Source organism: Falco punctatus (genome assembly GCF_963210335.1).
Source record: "Falco punctatus genome assembly, contig: scaffold_23, whole genome shotgun sequence".
Classification (NCBI taxonomy): domain Eukaryota; kingdom Metazoa; phylum Chordata; class Aves; order Falconiformes; family Falconidae; genus Falco; species Falco punctatus.
The window spans coordinates 1,928,519-1,948,889 of NW_027660078.1; the positions used below are offsets into that span (position 1 = coordinate 1,928,519).

The 20,371-nt window shown below is 54.2% G+C and overlaps 1 protein-coding gene across 1 annotated transcript; it reads right to left on the bottom strand.

Annotated features, from left to right (window-relative positions):
- Positions 1-10,165: 10,165 nt before the first annotated feature.
- LOC308058049 (vigilin-like) lies at positions 10,166-14,211 on the bottom strand. The gene is made up of 4 exons (XM_080412062.1): positions 12,960-14,211; positions 12,267-12,482; positions 11,215-11,421; positions 10,166-11,000 (listed from the first exon to the last, which is right to left on the bottom strand). The coding sequence occupies exons 1-4, from the start codon at positions 13,065-13,067 to the stop codon at positions 10,869-10,871; spliced, it is 663 nt and encodes a 220-aa protein (XP_080268188.1). The 5' UTR covers positions 13,068-14,211; the 3' UTR covers positions 10,166-10,868.
- Positions 14,212-20,371: the final 6,160 nt, after the last annotated feature.

The following is a 20,371-nucleotide window of genomic DNA, read 5'->3' on the forward strand; positions in this document are numbered from 1 at the left end:
TTTACCTAAAGTCTTAATGTTGAGTCTTGAGTTAAGTCATATGGTTAAGTCTTAGAGTTACGTCTCAGGGTTAAATCTTATGGATGAATCTTAGGGTTAAGTCTTAGGGTTAAACCCTATGGGTTATTCTTAAGGTTGAGTCTTAGGGTTAAGTCTTAGAGGTTGAGTCTTAGGGTTAAGTCTTAAAGTTAAGTCTTAAGGTTAAGGCTTAAGGTAAGGTCTTAGTGTTAAGTCTCAGGGTTAGGTCTTTAGGTTAATACAGGGTTATGTGTCAATGATAACTCTTAGTGTTAAGTCTTAGGGTTAAGTTTTATGCTTAAGCCTTTAGGTTAAGTCTTAATGTTGAGTCTTTGAGTTAAGTCTTAGTGTTAAATCTTAAGGTTAATTCTTATGGTTAAGACTCAGGGTTAAGACTCAGGGTTCAGTCTCAGGGTTCGGTCTCAGGGCTTGGTCTCGGGGTTCAGTCTCAGGGTTATTTCTTAGCCTTAGGTCTTAGGGTTAATATTAAGGTTAAGTCTTAGGGTTAAGTCTCAGGGTTATATCTGAAGGTTAAGTCTTAAGTTTAAAGTCTTACAGATGGAGTTTTGGGGTTATATCTAAGGGTTAAGTCTTAAGTTTAAGTCTTAGGGTTAGGTATTAGGATTAAGTCTTAGGGTTTAGTCTGAGCTTAAGTCTTAAGTTTATGTCTTAAGTTTAAGCTTCATCAGGGGACAACAGGCCAAGGAGAAAGAAATCAAAGGGACACAGCAAGGCTGTAGGTCAGAAGGGGACAGGACGAACACATGCCCAGGAAGAAGGCAGAGAGAAGCAGAAGCACTCTAGTTGGGGCAGAGTCCAGGGAAAGCCTGTAGCTTATGTTCGACTCAGCTGGGCACTGGGCTGTGCCAAGCGGGCCAGCTCGCAGCCGGAGAATGGGTGCCGAGACCCATCAGTGAGTCAGCCAATACGGTTATACCGACTTTCCCCAGCACCTGGCTGAGCAGAGGAGGAAGTGACAATCCAGCACACTGATCCCACGAGGCTCTCTTGCAGCCCAATGACCCCTGCTTGCACATGCCCTGCCCCACGGCTGACAGCGTTGCTAGCCAGAGCTCTGTGAAGATCTGAGGCTTGCCTCCGCCTGGCCCTGCACTGTGCAGCACCACCGATGTGCTCCTGTTGGTGGAAAGCCAGAGTCTGGCAGGCCGCCAGCCTAGGAATGGCGAACGCCGTGCCTGGACACCTAATTAGGGGGAGCCGGAGGCATGGAGCGAGCTTGGCTAAGAGCAAGGAACCTTGCCTGCGCAGTCTCTATTTAGAGGCACATCACAGGAACTCAGCTGTGTCTTCTCACCTTTCACCTGCTGCTGCGTCAAGCCACTGCGGTGTTTGGCAAAGCTCTCCTGGCTCAAAACTGCCACCGAGCTCATCGTCGACTTCCCACGCACACACACAATCCGGGTATGCCACTGGAAGAGACAGAGGAGGCAACACTGTTACCAGCACCACTCAAGATGCACACAAGTCACTCCAGGAAGGCAAATGACGTGTTTCCTGAGCACTTTTCCAGCCGGCCTCTTGAGAAGCGCCTACAGGGCCAGTCTGCTGCCCTGTTCTCTTGCTGAACCACACAGAAACTCAGGGGGGATTTTTCCTGACAGCACAGTGGGCATCAAAACCAGAGCTCCTCGTTAGGAAGGCAGAGGATGTGCAACCTAAGAAGCCTCTTGGAAAGGGGGACACCCCAAGCTGGCTTTACCTCTAGTAGGCCCGCAGCTAAGCCTGTGCTGGGCACGAGGCCGAGGGGCCTGCCGCCATCGTGGTCAAGAAGAGATGTGTGTGACCTCCCAACATACGGGTGGTCCCTCCCCTGTGTGCCCTTTGTCAGCCGGTTGCCAGGGGAACAGCCCGACTCGTTCCCATAGCAACCGACCAAAGGGCGCATGGGGGCGGGGCCACCCCTGTGTTGGCAGGTCACGCACTTCTCTCTTCTTCACCAGGATGGTGCCCCGGGACCGGCTTTACCTCTCGTAGGCCTGCAGCGAAGCCTGTGCTGGGCACGAGGCCGAGGGGCCCCTCTTCCCGCCAGCTGTGCGCGCGTGGCAGCGGTGGTCGGGGTCGCTGGCTGCGCGAGGCGCGGGGCGCAGGTGAGGAGACGCGGCGGGAGGGGGGCGGCCAGCGGCCTCGGCGGGGCTCGGGGGTCTGCCTGCGCGGCGCCCGTCTGGAGGGGCGGTGCAGGACAGCCCCTTCCCCGGCTCTCCGGGAACTCTCCGGGAAGCCCCTCTGGGGTGCTGAGCAGGTGCTGGTGAGGAGGAAGCAGTCGAGGGGAGCTGCGGGGTGGGGCACATACACACCCCCACCACCCCCCCCATACCCACAAACACCCCCACACCCCGGTCCATCCCTAAAATCCTTCATCAATTCCCACCCGTCCGTCCCTAAACCCCTTCCCCCGCCCCCTCCCCTGCCCCCGTCCCTCTGTCCCTGGCATGGCCCAACTGCCCAGCACCACCAGACCACTTTGGCCCAAACACCATAAGGCAATGGTTCCCACCTGACAATAGCAAGTCGAGGAACATTTTTTTTTTCCTAAATAAAGACACTTTTGCTTCATATGCTGCCCACTACACCAAATTATGTCTTGCTGACTGACTGGATACCCAGCAAAGATGAACTCCACATCAAATCAATCAAATACATCAATCATTGAAACATATCCAAGGTAGTTTCTTGTATTATAATAAAGGACAATAGCATGCAATATGATGAAAGGAAACAGCAGTAGCTATTGTGAGCGATATGATAAAGGAGCAATAGGAGCGAAGCACCAAATTGTCACTGCAAAGCCTTAACGAGACTAAGGAAAGGAGACATCACCAATTCCAACCCCAGCATCACACAGGACCACCCTTTGTCTGGGAGCGCCCTTGCAGCCGGCACCAGCAGTCTCTCGGGAACTGGGAAATTCCCCTGGAGAAGGTGCCAGAAAGGAATCCTCTTGCTGCTTCTCAACCTGCCCTGGCAGACATATGACGCACATCATAAAAGTTCTGCTCCCTGCTTTCTGTGGTGAAAAATTGACCAAAAGCTTTTGCACTCATGCAGAGCCAAAAAAATACATTTTGGGAAAGGGCAGCACGGCTCCCCTGGAGAAGGTTCCAGGAAGGAATTCTCTTGCTGCTTCTCACCCTGCCCTGGTAGCCCTGTCAGGCACTGAGCAAAAGTTCTTCTCCCTGCTTTGTGTGGTGAGAAAATTGACCTCTTTTCATTGGCAATCATGTACAGCCCAAAAAAACTCACCTTGACAAAGTGCAGCAGTGCTCCCCTGGAGAAGGTGACAGGGAGGAATTCTCTGGCTGTTTCTCACCCTGACCTGGAAGCCATGTGATGAGGCACAGAGCAAAAGTTCGGCTCCCTGCTTCCTGTGGTGAGAAAATTGACCAAAAACTTGTGCACTCATGCAGAACCAGAGCTCACCTTGTGAAAGTGCAGCACTGTTCCCCTGGAGAAGGTGACAGGAAGGAATCCTCTTGCTGGTTCTCACTCTGTCCTTACAGCCATGTGAGGCACATCAGAAAAGTGCAGCTCCCTGCTCTCTAAAGTCAGCAAAATTGACCGTTCACAGTTGCGCTCATGTAGAGACAAGACTTTCTTACTCAAAAGAAAACCCCAAAAAGCCACGTAGCCTTGGGAAACCCCTTGTCCTTCCGTGTGGCTGGTGACTTCCCGTGGCTCTTCCGCAAGGCAGGAGAAACAACCATGAATTTGGAAGCCCACGTAAATTCAAGTACACTTAGTCCTCTGACAGTCACTACTTATGGGCCAGCAGTCCTCTCACCCCTCCACAGATCTGCCTCTTAGTCCTCTAGCAGTCATTCTCCATGGAGGGACCACAAGTCCTCCATACCTACCTACCAACTCACCAGAAATGAGTCAGACCACACCAGAAGTGACACTGCCTGACCTGCAGGAGATATATTAGACCAGTAACGATGGTTTCAAGACAGAAAAAACACCACCATCCAACAGTACAGCAGAAAAACAACCAGAAGAAACTCTGTACACAAACCAAAGGCACCCATCCAAACCCCACAAAGGCAACAGAGGTGAAAAAAGGCACTCTCCACAAAGAAACCCACCACACAGTTCACAAGATAAGATAAAAATGCCATAACCCCAGGAACGCAGGGCCAACAAACCCAGATTCTGTCCATAACAATAACACACTTTGACACGAACTGGCCTGACCTCTGGCATACCATAACCTTGTTGCCCCCAAACCACAGCACATTGTAGCCCTAAGGCAACACTAGATGGAACACAAAGTCCCTTGAGATCTCTGCCAAGGCCTTCAGGTGGTCCCTGACCTCAGGCATCACAACCTTGAAGTGGGAGCCAGACGGAGGCACCAGGACATCACCGGCACCCATCTTCACACCCTGAAACAGTGCCTGGGATAAACGCTCCTGGGGACAGAGGCTGAGGCACTCGGAGGCTTTGAGCCGGCCAGCCACCATCACAGGGCTTCAGCTCATCATTTCTGTGTCAGAGCCACCAGGCAGGTGGCCCCATCCTCCCTGAGAGACCACTCAGGGCACCTGTACCCAGCTCCAGGGGGCTGGATACACAGCCTCGGATCCATGGGGGGAGGGGTGCTTTAATCCTGGGAGCAGGATTTCTAACAGTGCCCCTGGGGAGGAAAGCCTCCTCAGGCCTGGAAGCCTGAGAGACATCCCTGCGCTGCTCCACACGTCACCAAAAGCAGGGGCTGAGGAAGGCTGCTTTGGGGCCCGTCGAGGGAACCAGCTCCCCTGGGCTGCTCTGTGGCCACCGGCTGCCGTTGCTGTCGCGCGGGTCTCAGTGCTGCTCTGCAGTCGGCCGTCACCTCCCTGCGGGACACTCTCCAGCGCAGCACACGTCTGCACTGGCTCTCCCTGGGGACAAAGATCACAAGCGAGGGATGGGCTTGGCTTTGCCCCCAGTCCCAGGCTGCCACCAGAGAGACCTGCCACCCCCGCCCCAGCTGTGCGATGCGGGCACCACGTACAGCTGCAGATGTGGGTCAGGGCAGCTGTGGGCAGGGGGCAAGCCCCGTGGCGGTGCCCCCAGCACTGGCAGCAGGCAGAGCTGGGGAGAGCGAGGGGCAGCCCAGGGCAGCCGGCAGCTGGCGGCGGGGCCCGTCAGGGTGCAGCACCCTCAGCAATGCCCGGCTCCGTGCGCCTCGGCCCCAGGGCTGCAGCGCAGGGCTGGCCCCAGCTGGGGCTGGGCTGGGAACAGGCAGGCAGGGCCCCTGGCAGCCCCGGCACGCACCTGCTCCCTGCATGGGGCAGCCTGCTCCTCTGCAATCGACCCCGTGGCATCCAGAGAAGAGCCCTGCCCTGGGCCTGAGCCATCTCTGCAGGCAGGAGGCCTTCCTCGGCGTCCGTCCCTCAAACCCCTCCCTCCGGCCCCCACGGTCCGTCCCTAAAACACTTCCCCTCTGGCCCCCAGCCCCTGCGAGCGGGGAATCCGCCTCCCCAGCTGTGAGCCCGGGCGGCGCAAGCCCCCCCAGGGCTCACCCTGCCATCCATGTGGTTCCTGGAAGAAACACCATCCCACCATGCCCGCAGGCAAACCGCTATCCCTATGGACACAATGGGGGCAGCCGGCAGGGGGGTTGGGGGTGGGGGGGTGGGGGTGAGGGGGTGTCACTCTCGGGGCTATCCTAGTGAGCAACACTCAGAGAGGCCAAAAACTGGAGTGCAGGGTTGATGCCGACATTACAGCCGGCTGCAAGCGAAAGGCACTCAATGGGCATGGGCGCTGCTGGGAGGGAAAGCGCCACGTCAGGACGGTCGGGAATCTCGGCTGGCTGGGAGGGAGCTCCATCGAGCGCTCAGAGTCGAGGCTTGAGATCCTTGCAGCCACGGAGGTTTTTGCACGGAGAGCTGCGCTAAGCAAGGCCCGTTTATCACTTTGGCTGCAACACGAGGGTGCTGCACCCCTGCATGGTGCTTCCCCTGAGCCGACAGAGAACTTTCTCTCCTGGGCTTTGTTCCCTCTGGGACAGCGGCTGTGAGCGAGGCAGGGCTGTCAGATATGCACAGCTGGGGTCGAGGGGCTCAGAACGGATAAACCCCCCGGCCTGCGCCCGGCCCTGCCCCTCTCTTACAGCCGCCATGGCAGTTCCCCTGCAGCTGAATAGAACCATCAACGCTCTGTCTTCAGCGGGGTTTCTTGTACATAGAAAAAGGGGACAGCACAAAGCGTGACGCAAAGCCAAGAAGGTGGCACCTGCTTTTAAAAAAGAATACATTCAGTACATCACAACAAAATGCGGTGGAACTCACTCTTCCAGTTGGGTTAGGCAGGAGGAAAATGGATTTGGAAAGCAAATAAGAATCGCTCACTTCAAGCTATAAGGTGGCTACTAAACACAGACTCTCCCGTGCATGTCCTGCTCATTAGTTCCGTGCTTTGGAAGTGCCTGTGGTTTCCCTGAAGCACCCTCTCCAGGTTACTCTTCCAAAGGGGTTCCGGGGACATCTGCATAGGGAAGCTGCCTGAAGCAATCACCGTTTGTTATCCTGTCAGGTTTCAGCCAGGGCAGATAGCCTGTGCATGCAGGGACTACAAACTGCAGGCATCACAACTTGTGGACCCCAAGAAAAAGGGGGTACACGATATGAATTTACGGTACAAGGCTGTCACTGAAGCAAGCCATGTGAAGTGGAATATAGTACTTCTAGCAACAGTGAAATAGTGTACATTAAAAGAGTATTCATCTATATACAAAAAAGTCATGAAAACTTTTTTTCAGGACATTTCTCAAGATCTTGAGAAATAGACCTCTGTTTACTGGTAAGGGAAGAAGAAGTAAGAAACTAAAAAGTGTCCATCCCAATACACACACCACCACCACAAACACCACCACCCGCCCCCAAATTACCTCAGGTGAACCGCGGCCTTTTGAAAAAGGGCCAGCATCTAAAGCGTATGTAGTGACCTGGAACAACGTTGCTGCATATTTGGGATCCAGATGATACAGGGCAGCGTGAGGATTGCTAACATGGACAGAACAGCGGGACTTACTTTGCCTCTTTATCTCGGTAGCTAGGTAAATAGCTAAGGATCGAGGCTCTTGTGGCGAGGTGTCTGCTTACCCTTGAGCAAACAGTACTTCAGTAAGTGCAAAACCAAACCTGCAACATTGGGAACGGCAGTTTCCTGCTGACACGCATTTTTTTCCAAAAGGCAGGTGTCTGCTTCCTATCCGGGGCCATCTTTGTGCACGCTAAAAATAGTTCATGCACTTAGTGCAGTGTTCAGAGTTTTGAGAGATGGACAGCAGTGTCTGGATACACCTGGGCTTCTTGACCTTCCTGAATTTTTTCAGGGGTTGATCTCGAAAAGCTTTTCTTCTCTCCTTTTCTCTTCTGGTGTGCTTTCAGCCTCTTCTCCAGAGACCTGTTTTCCCTTTCTGTTTCTTTGCTTTTCATTTTCCTGAAACGAAAGACCTGCAAACCTTGACATTCCACAGTGTTTATTAGAGAGGTAAAACCACGATCAACTGGAATCAGTTCTCATTTTAAACAAAGGGAGCTCATTTTACCTTCTTTCCTCTGAAAGGCTCATCAGCTGTTCCGGGTCTACCGAGGAGTCTGCTGTGCTCTCGGGGGTGGTTGGAGGCAAAGGTACAAGTGCCTGAACCGGAAAGGTTGAAGTTGAAAGGTGGCAAGACACCTGGAGTAGTAAGCTACCGTTTTCCAAATTGCTACCTTAGCTCCTCAAATAAGATCCCTTTGGTTGCTTTGCATTATCCATATTTTGCACGGTCGCAAGATAGGCTTCAGGAGCTCTGATGAATTGGGATGATGGGCTGCCCCTTCTTGCGGGCTGGGGCACCACAAACTGGAGGGGCCTTGGAGGGTAGGACAGACCCTTGCCAGCTTCGTTCTGCTGGGCTTTCTTCTGCCTTCCTGGGACACAGTTCTGCCGTTATCCCTTGGGCAGCATTATCCCATTCTGGGGTGTGAGCCTTTTATTTTTAAATCTGCGATTTTGTATTTGACTTCTTGTAGGTATTTAGATTGATTAAGCACATTCCCAATGCATCTGAGAAACAACCTTTCTGGTTTTTCTTCTCTATCATTAGAGGGTGGGAAAAGTCAAACAGACAAGAGATCTAATGGCAGGAGGAGGCACAGCAGCTGCTTGGCCCTATCAGAAACTACTGTCATACATGAGAAACGTGTCAGTGTTTCTTGGCCTGACATCCCTCTACTATTTCTGATTTCACCACCATAGCTGCCCCTGCTTCTTTGTAGAGGATGAACAGAGAGGGTGCTGTGTGCAAGAAGTCTTTTGCCTGGGGCTCTGCGTTTGCTTCACCTGCACGGCTCCTTTGATCTTCCAAACGCACCCATGGAACACAAAAGCACGTGCAGCAAAGTGACCTCGTGGAAGTGGACAACACCTAAACCAAAATCCACCAGCAGCACAATAAGGAATTGGACCAGAAGCCCCAGATTTTGAAAACCCTCAGCCCCTCCTCATACCTGTGCACCTGTCCACAGGTGCTGGCACCTCCTCAGCTGATGGAGGGGAGGGGCCGGCCACCTCCTCCCCAAAGATGTCCCCGCAGTTTTCAATCACAAACTGCACCAGCACGTTCCCCTGCACACATCAAAGCCTTGGCCTCAGCCTACGAGTTTTCTCCCTTTGAGCCTCCCAGTTCTCCCTGCCATCCCCCTGGGGAGGGAGGGAGGGAGGGAGCGAGCAGCTGTGTGTTGCACAGCTGGCGGCCCCGCTTGAACCACAGCAGCCTATGAGCAACAGTTAGCTGGTTGATGGTGAGAGTGCTCATCCTTCGTCCTCCATCAGGGTGCGGGCGTCTCCCGTATCACACTGGGACGCACAAAAGCCTCAGCAGTCCGGCTGCTGTTGGAGCTGCTGGAAAAGCTTTTTGGGCGAGCCGACGTATTTGTAGTGGCCAGCGTGGCAGTTTGCTTTATACCGTTGCCCTGAGCGTGGGCATCTGGAGAAACTGCCCATCAGTCAGTGTGCAGGGATGACGGCCGCAGGGGACAGCGAGCTGCAGGTGATGGTCAGCGGCGGCACCGTGTCTGCCTGCGTGTTGTCCCGGCTCTGAGCTAATGGCGCTGCTCCCCAGTGGAGCATCCATCGAGCCTGAGCACAGGCTGTGTCTTAGCCAGAATCCGAGCAGGAGCTGAGGGGACAGTGACACCTCCAGAGGTGCCATCCGGCCCCCACCTCCCTGTGTGACTGTGCTGTGAGTCATAAAGCTCAGCCGTGATGCCCACTGGCAAGGAGTCTGGGCCAAGGGATGATCCCAAAGTCCTCCCCTAGGACGCACCACCAAACAATATCTGCCCAGTCCCCAATTATCACATGGCAGACGTAGTCAGAAGAGAGGAAAGATCATTTTATTGAGGACAGCAGCTGCAGGCTGGGGGGGTGGCGGCTACCCAGGAGCCCCAGGGCTTCAGGCAGGAAAACAGCACCTGCAACAATAAGAGCCAGGAAGCACTGCTAAAGCCACAAAGCCAGGACGAGGCGTGACTTGGTTGCCCTTGCTTTGGGGAACGCTTTACAAAGTGCCTTGCCTCAGCACTCCCGCCCAAAGCACTGGTTCTCTTCATTTACTCCAGCATCCTGAGCAGACAATAAAAGCCTTACACAAGCAGCCTGCCACAGCAAGAAAGGATCTTCCTGACTTGCCGTTCGGTTCTCAAATGTTACGTTACTGCCTGTGGAACAGGGTTTAATAGGCTGTATTCCCAAGGCCTCTGACTCCCCTTTACTGACCTGGGGCCCCGCGTTCGTGCTTTTCCCAAATGACATTCGTTCTAGTGTTTGGTCCACAGTTCCCCATTCTAATATCTAATAGTGCATTCCACCACTTCATACGTTGACTTTTCAATCGCTTCGTCCGTCTCTGGCCGGCCCCCTCGCGGGGAACACGGAAACGCAGATCGGGACCCCCCACTCACTTCACAGTTAAACTGTGTCTCTCACACACATCACACTTGCCGGGCAGCCCTCAGCCACACAGGCAGCATGTTACATACAACTCTAGGAATGCTGACAGTTTGCGTTAGCACACAAAGTACGTGTTTCAATGAACAATTGCCAAAAACCAAGTTCTAATTTTTTCTGGCCCTAAGCAGGGCCCTAAGCAGGGGCCCCTCTGCTCTGTTGCGCCTTCTTCCCCCAGTTTCTTACTGGAACTAGTAACTCCAGCTCATCAGTTCCTTGACCATGGCTTCAATCTGTTCCTGAGCCACATGCACATCTTCTGTAGGCCCTTCCAAAGTGATGTTATCCTCTCCTCCAGTGAATTTGATGCGAACCTTGAGGTGAAAGACAATGAATCTCTTAAGAATTTGCCAAGATCCAAGCCAGGCCAATGCTCTTGGTCAGGCCTACACCATCGATCCCTGCCACTAAGAGATGCGCCTCTTCCCAAAAAGCCCAAACAAAATCCCCACAATTTCCCAAGTCAGTAACTTAACGATGTCAGCCATATGGCAGTGCCTAGAGCCCAAGGCTCTGGTGCTGTCCCGGTTTCTGCAAGGGCTTTGGAGAAGTTTACTCATCTAGCCTTTATCTAGATACCGTCTAACTCACCAGGGAGAAGCCTTGCCGCACTCAGCATTTCCAGGTATCCTGCTACATCAGTTCTCAAAACAGCACCACATAAAGCTTCCTTGGAAGGGCTCAACCCATGACAATAACATAGGATGAGCAGTGTTTGCAGCAGTAAAAGAGAGGGTTCCCTTGAACAGCAAAGATCTGTGTCATTTCCCCCTGGGTTTACCCACGCTAGAATACACCTCTCTCTCCCGTGACCAGTGATCTGGACTAAACCTTTTTCTACGCCGGGGGTGCTAAGCTAACCAGCTCATCCATACCTTTGGCATCTGCTGAGTTATTTTGGCCAGGTTCTGTCCTTTCTTTCCAATAATGAAACGATGAAGCCAAGAGGGGGCAGAGACCGAGGAGACGGTAAAACTGTTGGCCTGAGAGACAGAAAAACAGAGAAGCTGTTTGATGGACAAACTGGAAGAGGCCTTCCCAACAATTCAGTTCCAATTCCCATGCTGCACCTCCGGTATTGACTTCTAAGCTGCACCTCTAATGGCCCAAGAGAGAGCACCCCCGCTACAGCCGTCAGTGCTCACAAATGTATCTTCATGGGACCTTCAAAGGAGGCCTAGCCCATCTTGTCAGTACCTTTGCATAGACTTCAGTCAATGCTTGCCCCAGTTTTTCAGGCTCGCCTCGCAGTATCAGCGTCTCCGAGCTACTGTCAATGGGTGGGATCTCGACAGAGACTCCAGTCTTCTCCAAAATCTCCTGCAGGGAATTCCCCTTGGGGCCGATGACATACTTGTGCTGGGACTTCTTCACCTCCACTGCAATAGTAGTAGTCTTCTTTTTCTGTAGGGGCAGAGACACTGAGGCGTCAATCACAAGGGGGCGGGGAAGGACAAGAGCGACAGGAAGAGGCACAAGATGCAGTCAGACTCTGCACCCAGCAAAGAGCAAAGCCAAGCTGAGCACAGTGGCTCGGCAGTACCCTAGCACCCCTTGGGCCCCTGCCTGCAGAAAGCCTTGTGCTCAAATATTCACAGGGGAAGTACAAAACTAGCATGCTGTGTCAAGCTCCCTGGGACACGGCATGGAAGAGACCACACACACACACAGGCATGCCGTTGTCGTCCCCCCCGTCCCCCCGTTGCACAGCAGGGTTCAACTCCCAGCCGTCTCCCAGGCAGTGCTGTGATGCAACACTGTGCAGGCTATAAGCTGATTGTTGAAATCCAGACCGGTACAAATACAGACCTAACCACGAGGAAAAACAGCCCAGCAACCCACAACAAGGATATTCACAGCAGCGTTGGCTGTGGGAAATAAACTGGAGTGACATTCGCTCTTCAGCAACTTCTACTTAGGTAGCAACTTTGATACTGTCAGCTGGCCACCGCTGTAGACTTCACACTTCTTTCCTTCCTTAGTAGCCCCGGTGTGAACAAGAGCCAGGGGAGCTCTTGGTGGCCTGCTAAGTCCCACGATACAGAAAAGCGAGAAATCTGTCACCTCCCGGATAGTATCAGCCCGGCTCCCACTCTGCCGAGTGAGGAAACGGTAGGATTCGGGGTCATGTACTGCAAGGGTTGCTGAGCCAGATGCAACGGAGGGATGCACAAAAGTAGAACAAGAAGGGAAGAGTGCCTAGGAGCAGGTGCCAGGGGAAGGTGGGAAGCTTTATGGACCATGCGTACCTTCTCCTCATAGATCTTCTTAACTCGAGCCACAGCCTGGGCTAGTCGCTCCTTTTCTCCGGTGAAGACTATCTCGGTCTTGTTGACACTGGGTGGAGGAATGTTGATGCGCGTCCCTGTGTCCTGCATGAGCTCCCTCACCAGCTTGTTGTAAGGGTCAGCAATGAAAGGGTGGTACACTTTCTCCACGTCCAGCCGCTCCACGGCACGCTTATCCTGGAAGAGCCCACAACAGACCTTGGTGGGAACTGCCCTCTATATTACAGTCTCTGCCAGGCACAGCTAAGTTCCCAGGGGTGTCCTGCCTGACACTCTGGCCCAAGCAACCTTCTCAGTTGGCGGGCTTGTAGATCTCCACCTCTTTCAATCTACAAATACGGTTGCTGCTGCTGCTCCTTGTTTACGATATTCACCCCTGTGATCTCCTGCCTTATCTCAGCTGGCACCTAAGACGCGTCGCTTCAACTATCAAATGCTTGTTTTGGCTTCAGAGATGGACAAAACGCAGCACAAGAAGTTTCAGGACCTGGCAGCGGTGCTCACACAGCCAGCGAGTGGCACAGCATACGTCTCCGTTCAGGCTAACGTTAGCCACTGACTGTAGCCACGGTGGCTGCAAACTCCGACTACACCACGGGGAAGCAAAATGGCTGAGCAGCCAATGCCATGAGAGAGATCACAGTACTGAGGTACCTGCTCAGCGGAGATAAGCAGGATCTCGTGCCGGGCCTTCTCAATCCCTTCTTTAGTGCCGCTGATCTTGATCTGGTTGCTGGGGTCATCTGGGCGGGGGACCTGCATTTTGGTTGCAGTTTTGAGCTTCAGGTCCTGCAGCTTCGCACCCTTCTTTCCAATGACAAAACGGTGGTGCTCCTTGGGGATGGCAACTGTTGCCGAAGCCTGCAGCAGAAGAACCAAGCATCTGTGAAAAGCCTTGCCTGCACTGGCAGATCCACAGGAACAGAGCCAGGGAAAGCAAGGTAGACGCTGCTCAGTGGTACTGCTCCTCAGAGCAAACACAACGCCTTCCCAGCACACTCTGTCTGAGGGCTGACACTGTACCAGTTGATCTACAGCGCCTCCGTGCCAGGAGTATAGACCCCACCTTTCCCTCAAAACCCTTCTGTTTGCACAGGAGCGGTACCCTGAATTAGCAAAGGCCTTCCGACACAGACGAGGAGGTGCCTCTCCTCCAGTGTAAGACACCAGACAACAACTGAGATGACAGCGCACAGCTGGAGTTTATCTGAACTCTGACACCTGCTGCCAAGGCTACAGAGAACAAGACATACAGTATGACTCCTAGGAAAGAGAAATTCAACACCAGAAACCTACTGCAGGAGGCAGGCAGCTAGCAGATGCTCACCGCTACTTAAGTGCTAAGGTGTCTTCAAGTGTAGCACGTGCTGCTCCTGGGACTGCTTCTAGAAGGCCCCACATGCAAAAGGGGTCCTTCTCAATCTACCATTAAAGGGCTGGTCTATACAAGGGCTTCCTGACTTCTTCCCTTCTCACTGAGTTTGTACAGGTCTGGTAGCTGATGACTGCTATCGTGCTCCTGGTCCCTGTGATTAGGTAACCACTAACAGCAATCAGACAATGAACATTCAAGCTATAATGGAAAAATGAAAGATGAAGAAAAGATCACTCGGTGTGACTTTTCAGCTCTGTGTTCCTGTCCTGAAGCCAGCCAAGCCTAAGAGAAGCTGGAATACAGACACACCTTCCCGACCTGGGGCCAGGGCAGTAGGAGGTATATTTGAGAACAGTGGCTCATGGATCTGTGGCGGCACGACCTGAACTGATTTTTCAGATGCACATTGTGGATGTAGGGTTTTGTTCCTTTCTCTTTCCTCTGGCAGGGTATGACACAGGGGCTGAACAGCACTAAGCAGACATGGTATTAACATCGCATTACCTACCTTTGGCATTGTACTTTAAAACACACTGCAACACCTGGCTGCGATACATCCTAACAAGAGCTACCACCTTGACTATGAGCTCAAGAACCTTAAGGTAAGAGATCAAAACCGAGAGGACTGAAGCAACCGAAACAACAGGGTTGTGGCTCCTTACCAGTGTGCCTTGAGCTACACAAGGCAGAACCCTGACCCGAAGCTTTTGGCTTTTGGCAGGACTTCCTTTTCTCTACTTTTCTTTCTCCCAGCCTTCCACGTTCTCCTCTGAAGGGCTTCAGGAAAAGCACAGTCCCGTTCTCACACACTACTAGCTTTGTGTGTGAGGCTCCTGCACCCCCTCCAGCACCAGCACCTCAGCACAAAGTCACTGGTTGCAACTCAAATGTTCCGGAGATCGCAGACTCCACGCTTCATGCAACACCACGGCCTGTAATTACCTTGGAACCCTATTTTAAGCCTCATTCCCATTCCAAATTGCCAGTTGGGTGCTTTGAAAACGTATGGCAAAGCTGAATTAGTCATGTGAAAACACACCTCTTTGGCTTACAAGCACACGGGCCCAAGGGTCTCAAAGCATTTGCGAGTCTTGGGGAAGAGCAAAGCTGAAGGCAGAAACAGTTAGATGCCCTCACCTGAGTCTGCAGTCGAGCGACAATCTGCTTCCGAGCCTTTGTGACTGCTTCCGGCTTGCCAGAGACCACGATCGAAAGGCCCTGGTCCTTTGCGAGAGACAGCTCCAGGTGAGCTCCCGTCTTCTGCATGATGTCAAGGCAGATCTTGGCCTGCTTGCTTTCTCCCAACTGATCCATGTCCTTGTATTTCCTCTCCTCCAGTGGCACATGGAACACCTGCTCAGCCACGGGACAGACACAAGCAGGGCACAGCAAGGTGTCAGTGTGCTTTTGATTGTCAGTGCCTCCCTCTGCAATCCTCCCTTCAGGCCTGTTCCAGCTGACTGTGCAACAGGGATGCAGAGCTTTGTCTGGGCAGTTTTCAACACATCCCTCCCCCTCCAGAGCTGTCCTAGCATTCAGCCGCAGTCTTCCTTGTGCCCCAGGGCAAAGGACAGCAAAGAGGCAGTTACTCCGGCACACTAAGGGATTTCATACTCCAGGGAAAGCTTCGCTTCACCTACTTTTTGGAGGGATGAAAAGCAGGGAGATAAGACACCCACTCCCACCAACCTGAGTGATGACAGAAGCCTTTATTGGCCGGATTTTGCTCCAGGGCCCAGCAGGTTCCCGGGCAGCTTCCAAGGATGGTGCTTTCTCAGGGAGCGCAGGGAAGGCTTCCTCGTAGGTGGGAGGATCCTTCTCTTCTTCCGAGTTTAAAGCTGTTACTGGGGTGAAGCAAACAAGGCCAATGAGATGCTCTCCCCACAGAAACGCCCCCATTCATAGGCAGTGCAACTCTATTGAGGCATCATCAAAGAGGGACAACAAAGGACTTGTGCACTACTATTCACCCTGCTACAGTTATGCTTGTGGAGAGCAGCCGAGTCTGGAGCACAGCTGAGCTCAGCACAGCACAGACTGCAGTAGGTGCCGCTACGGATGCAGGAAGCAACCGTGCAAGTGAATGGTGGCAGCAAACACAGCACATTATCGCCAGCTTTGTTGAGAGGAGCTTCATCAGGGGACAACAGGCCAAGGAGAAAGAAATCAAAGGGACACAGCAAGGCTGTAGGTCAGAAGGGGACAAGACAGACACATGCCCAGGAAGAAGGCAGAGAGAAGCAGAAGCACTCTAGTTGGGGCAGAGTCCAGGGAAAGCCTGTAGCTTATGTTCGACTCAGCTGGGCACTGGGCTGTGCCAAGCGGGCCAGCTCGCAGCTGGAGAATGGGTGCCGAGACCCATCAGTGAGTCAGCCAATACGGTTATACCGACTTTCCCCAGCACCTGGCTGAGCAGAGGAGGAAGTGACAATCCAGCACACTGATCCCACGAGGCTCTCTTGCAGCCCAATGACCCCTGCTTGCACATGCCCTGCCCCACGGCTGACAGCGTTGCTAGCCAGAGCTCTGTGAAGATCTGAGGCTTGCCTCCGCCTGGCCCTGCACTGTGCAGCACCACCGATGTGCTCCTGTTGGTGGAAAGCCAGAGTCTGGCAGGCCGCCAGCCTAGGAATGGCGAACGCCGTGCCTGGACACTTAGGGGGAGCCGGAGGCATGGAGCGAGCTTGGCTAAGAGCAAGGAACCTTGCCTGCGCAGTCTCTATTTAGAGGCACATCACAGGAACTCAGCTGTGTCTTCTCACCTTTCACCTGCTGCTGCGTCAAGCCACTGCGGTGTTTGGCAAAGCTCTCCTGGCTCAAAACTGCCACCGAGCTCATCGTCGACTTCCCACGCACACACACAATCCGGGTATGCCACTGGAAGAGACAGAGGAGGCAACACTGTTACCAGCACCACTCAAGATGCACACAAGTCACTCCAGGAAGGCAAATGACGTGTTTCCTGAGCACTTTTCCAGCCGGCCTCTTGAGAAGCGCCTACAGGGCCAGTCTGCTGCCCTGTTCTCTTGCTGAACCACACAGAAACTCAGGGGGGATTTTTCCTGACAGCACAGTGGGCATCAAAACCAGAGCTCCTCGTTAGGAAGGCAGAGGATGTGCAACCTAAGAAGCCTCTTGGAAAGGGGGACACCCCAAGCTGGCTTTACCTCTAGTAGGCCCGCAGCTAAGCCTGTGCTGGGCACGAGGCCGAGGGGCCTGCTGCCATCGTGGTCAAGAAGAGATGTGTGTGACCTCCCAACATACGGGTGGTCCCTCCCCTGTGTGCCCTTTGTCAGCCGGTTGCCAGGGGAACAGCCCGACTCGTTCCCATAGCAACCGACCAAAGGGCGCATGGGGGCAGGGCCACCCCTGTGTTGGCAGGTCACGCACTTCTCTCTTCTTCACCAGGATGGTGCCCCGGGACCGGCTTTACCTCTCGTAGGCCTGCAGCGAAGCCTGTGCTGGGCACGAGGCCGAGGGGCCCCTCTTCCCGCCAGCTGTGCGCGCGTGGCAGCGGCGGTCGGGGTCGCTGGCTGCGCGAGGCGCGGGGCGCAGGTGAGGAGACGCGGCGGGAGGGGGGCGGCCAGCGGCCTCGGCGGGGCTCGGGGGTCTGCCTGCGCGGCGCCCGTCTGGAGGGGCGGTGCAGGACAGCCCCTTCCCCGGCTCTCCGGGAACTCTCCGGGAAGCCCCTCTGGGGTGCTGAGCAGGTGCTGGTGAGGAGGAAGCAGTCGAGGGGAGCTGCGGGGTGGGGCACACACACACCCCCACCACCCCCCCCATACCCACAAACACCCCCACACCCCGGTCCATCCCTAAAATCCTTCATCAATTCCCACCCGTCCGTCCCTAAACCCCTTCCCCCGCCCCCTCCCCTGCCCCCGTCCCTCTGTCCCTGGCATGGCCCAACTGCCCAGCACCACCAGACCACTCTGGCCCAAACACCATAAGGCAATGGTTCCCACCTGACAATAGCAAGTCGAGGAACATTTTTTTTTTCCTAAATAAAGACACTTTTGCTTCATATGCTGCCCACTACACCAAATTATGTCTTGCTGACTGACTGGATACCCAGCAAAGATGAACTCCACATCAAATCGATCAAATACATCAATCATTGAAACATATCCAAGGTAGTTTCTTGTATTATAATAAAGGACAATAGCATGCAATATGATGAAAGGAAACAGCAGTAGCTATTGTGAGCGATATGATAAAGGAGCAATAGGAGCGAAGCACCAAATTGTCACTGCAAAGCCTTAACGAGACTAAGGAAAGGAGACATCACCAATTCCAACCCCAGCATCACACAGGACCACCCTTTGTCTGGGAGCACCCTTGCAGCCGGCACCAGCAGTCTCTCGGGAACTGGGAAATTCCCCTGGAGAAGGTGCCAGAAAGGAATCCTCTTGCTGCTTCTCAACCTGCCCTGGCAGACATATGACGCACATCATAAAAGTTCTGCTCCCTGCTTTCTGTGGTGAAAAATTGACCAAAAGCTTTTGCACTCATGCAGAGCCAAAAAAATACATTTTGGGAAAGGGCAGCACGGCTCCCCTGGAGAAGGTTCCAGGAAGGAATTCTCTTGCTGCTTCTCACCCTGCCCTGGTAGCCCTGTCAGGCACTGAGCAAAAGTTCTTCTCCCTGCTTTGTGTGGTGAGAAAATTGACCTCTTTTCATTGGCAATCATGTACAGCCCAAAAAAACTCACCTTGACAAAGTGCAGCAGTGCTCCCCTGGAGAAGGTGACAGGGAGGAATTCTCTGGCTGTTTCTCACCCTGACCTGGAAGCCATGTGATGAGGCACAGAGCAAAAGTTCGGCTCCCTGCTTCCTGTGGTGAGAAAATTGACCAAAAACTTGTGCACTCATGCAGAACCAGAGCTCACCTTGTGAAAGTGCAGCACTGTTCCCCTGGAGAAGGTGACAGGAAGGAATCCTCTTGCTGGTTCTCACTCTGTCCTTACAGCCATGTGAGGCACATCAGAAAAGTGCAGCTCCCTGCTCTCTAAAGTCAGCAAAATTGACCGTTCACAGTTGCGCTCATGTAGAGACAAGACTTTCTTACTCAAAAGCAAACCCCAAAAAGCCACGTAGCCTTGGGAAACCCCTTGTCCTTCCATGTGGCTGGTGACTTCCCATGGCTCTTCCGCAAGGCAGGAGAAACAACCATGAATTTGGAAGCCCACGTAAATTCAAGTACACTTAGTCCTCTGACAGTCACTACTTATGGGCCAGCAGTCCTCTCACCCCTCCACAGATCTGCCTCTTAGTCCTCTAGCAGTCATTCTCCATGGAGGGACCACAAGTCCTCCATACCTACCTACCAACTCACCAGAAATGAGTCAGACCACACCAGAAGTGACACTGCCTGACCTGCAGGAGATATATTAGACCAGTAAGGATGGTTTCAAGACAGAAAAAACACCACCATCCACCAGCACAGCAGAAAAACAACCAGAAGAAACTTCACACACAAACCAATGGCCCCCATCCAAACCCTGCAAAGGCCAAAAAGCTGAGAAAAGGCACTCGCCACAAAAAAAAACCCAACACACAGAACACAAGATCACACTACCATTCCCCCAGGAACCCAGGTCAGCAAACCCACATTCTGTCCATAACAATAACACGCTTTAACACTTTACTCGCTTAACCAGTGGCATACCATAACCTTGTAATCCTGAGAGACATCCCTGCGCTGCTCCACACGTCACCAAAAGCAGGGGCTGAGGAAGGCTGCTTTGGGGCCCGTCGAGGGAACCAGCTCCCCTGGGCTGCTCTGCAGCCACCGGCTGCCGTTGCTGTCGCGCGGGTCTCAGTGCTGCTCTGCAGTCGGCCGTCACCTCCCCGCGGGACACTCCCCAGCGCAGCACACGTCTGCACTGGCTCTCCCTGGGGACAAAGATCACAAGCGAGGGATGGGCTTGGCTTTGCCCCCAGTCCCAGGCTGCCACCAGAGAGACCTGCCACCCCCGCCCCAGCTGTGCGATGTGGGCACCACGTACAGCTGCAGATGTGGGTCAGGGCAGCTGTGGGCAGGGGGCAAGCCCCGTGGCGGTGCCCCCGGCACTGGCAGCAGGCAGAGCTGGGGAGAGCGAGGGGCAGCCCAGGGCAGCCGGCAGCCGGCGGCGGGGCCCGTCAGGGTGCAGCACCCTCAGCAATGCCCGGCTCCGTGCGCCTCGGCCCCAGGGCTGCAGCGCAGGGCTGGCCCCAGCTGGGGCTGGGCTGGGAACAGGCAGGCAGGGCCCCTGGCAGCCCCGGCACGCACCTGCTCCCTGCATGGGGCAGCCTGCTCCTTTGCAACCGACCCCGTGGCATCCAGAGAAGAGCCCTGCCCTGGGCCTGAGCCATCGCTGCAGGCAGGAGGCCTTCCTCGGCGTCCGTCCCTCAAACCCCTCCCTCCGGCCCCCACGGTCCGTCCCTAAAACACTTCCCCTCGCCCCTAGTCCCTGCGAGCGGGGAATCCGCCTCCCCAGCTGTGAGCCCGGGCGGCGCAAGCCCCCCCAGGGCTCACCCTGCCATCCATGTGGTTCCTGGAAGAAACACCATCCCACCATGCCCGCAGGCAAACCGCTATCCCTATGGACACAATGGGGGCAGCCGGCAGGGGGGTTGGGGGTGGGGGGGTGGGGGTGAGGGGGTGTCACTCTCGGGGCTATCCTAGTGAGCAACACTCAGAGAGGCCAAAAACT

What these genes read in the sequence shown, in the direction of transcription:
- LOC308058049 (XM_080412062.1), bottom strand. Translation starts at nt 13,067, where the DNA reads ATGCAGGTCCCCCGCCCAGATGACCCCAGCAACCAGATCAAGATCAGC. An exon ending in AGAAGATCTATGAGGAGAAG is followed by an intron (nt 11,422 to 12,266) that starts GTACGCATGGTC and finishes CTGCCCCTACAG; the next exon opens with AAAAAGAAGACTACTACTAT. An exon ending in TGACTGAAGTCTATGCAAAG is followed by an intron (nt 11,001 to 11,214) that starts GTACTGACAAGA and finishes TCTGTCTCTCAG; the next exon opens with GCCAACAGTTTTACCGTCTC.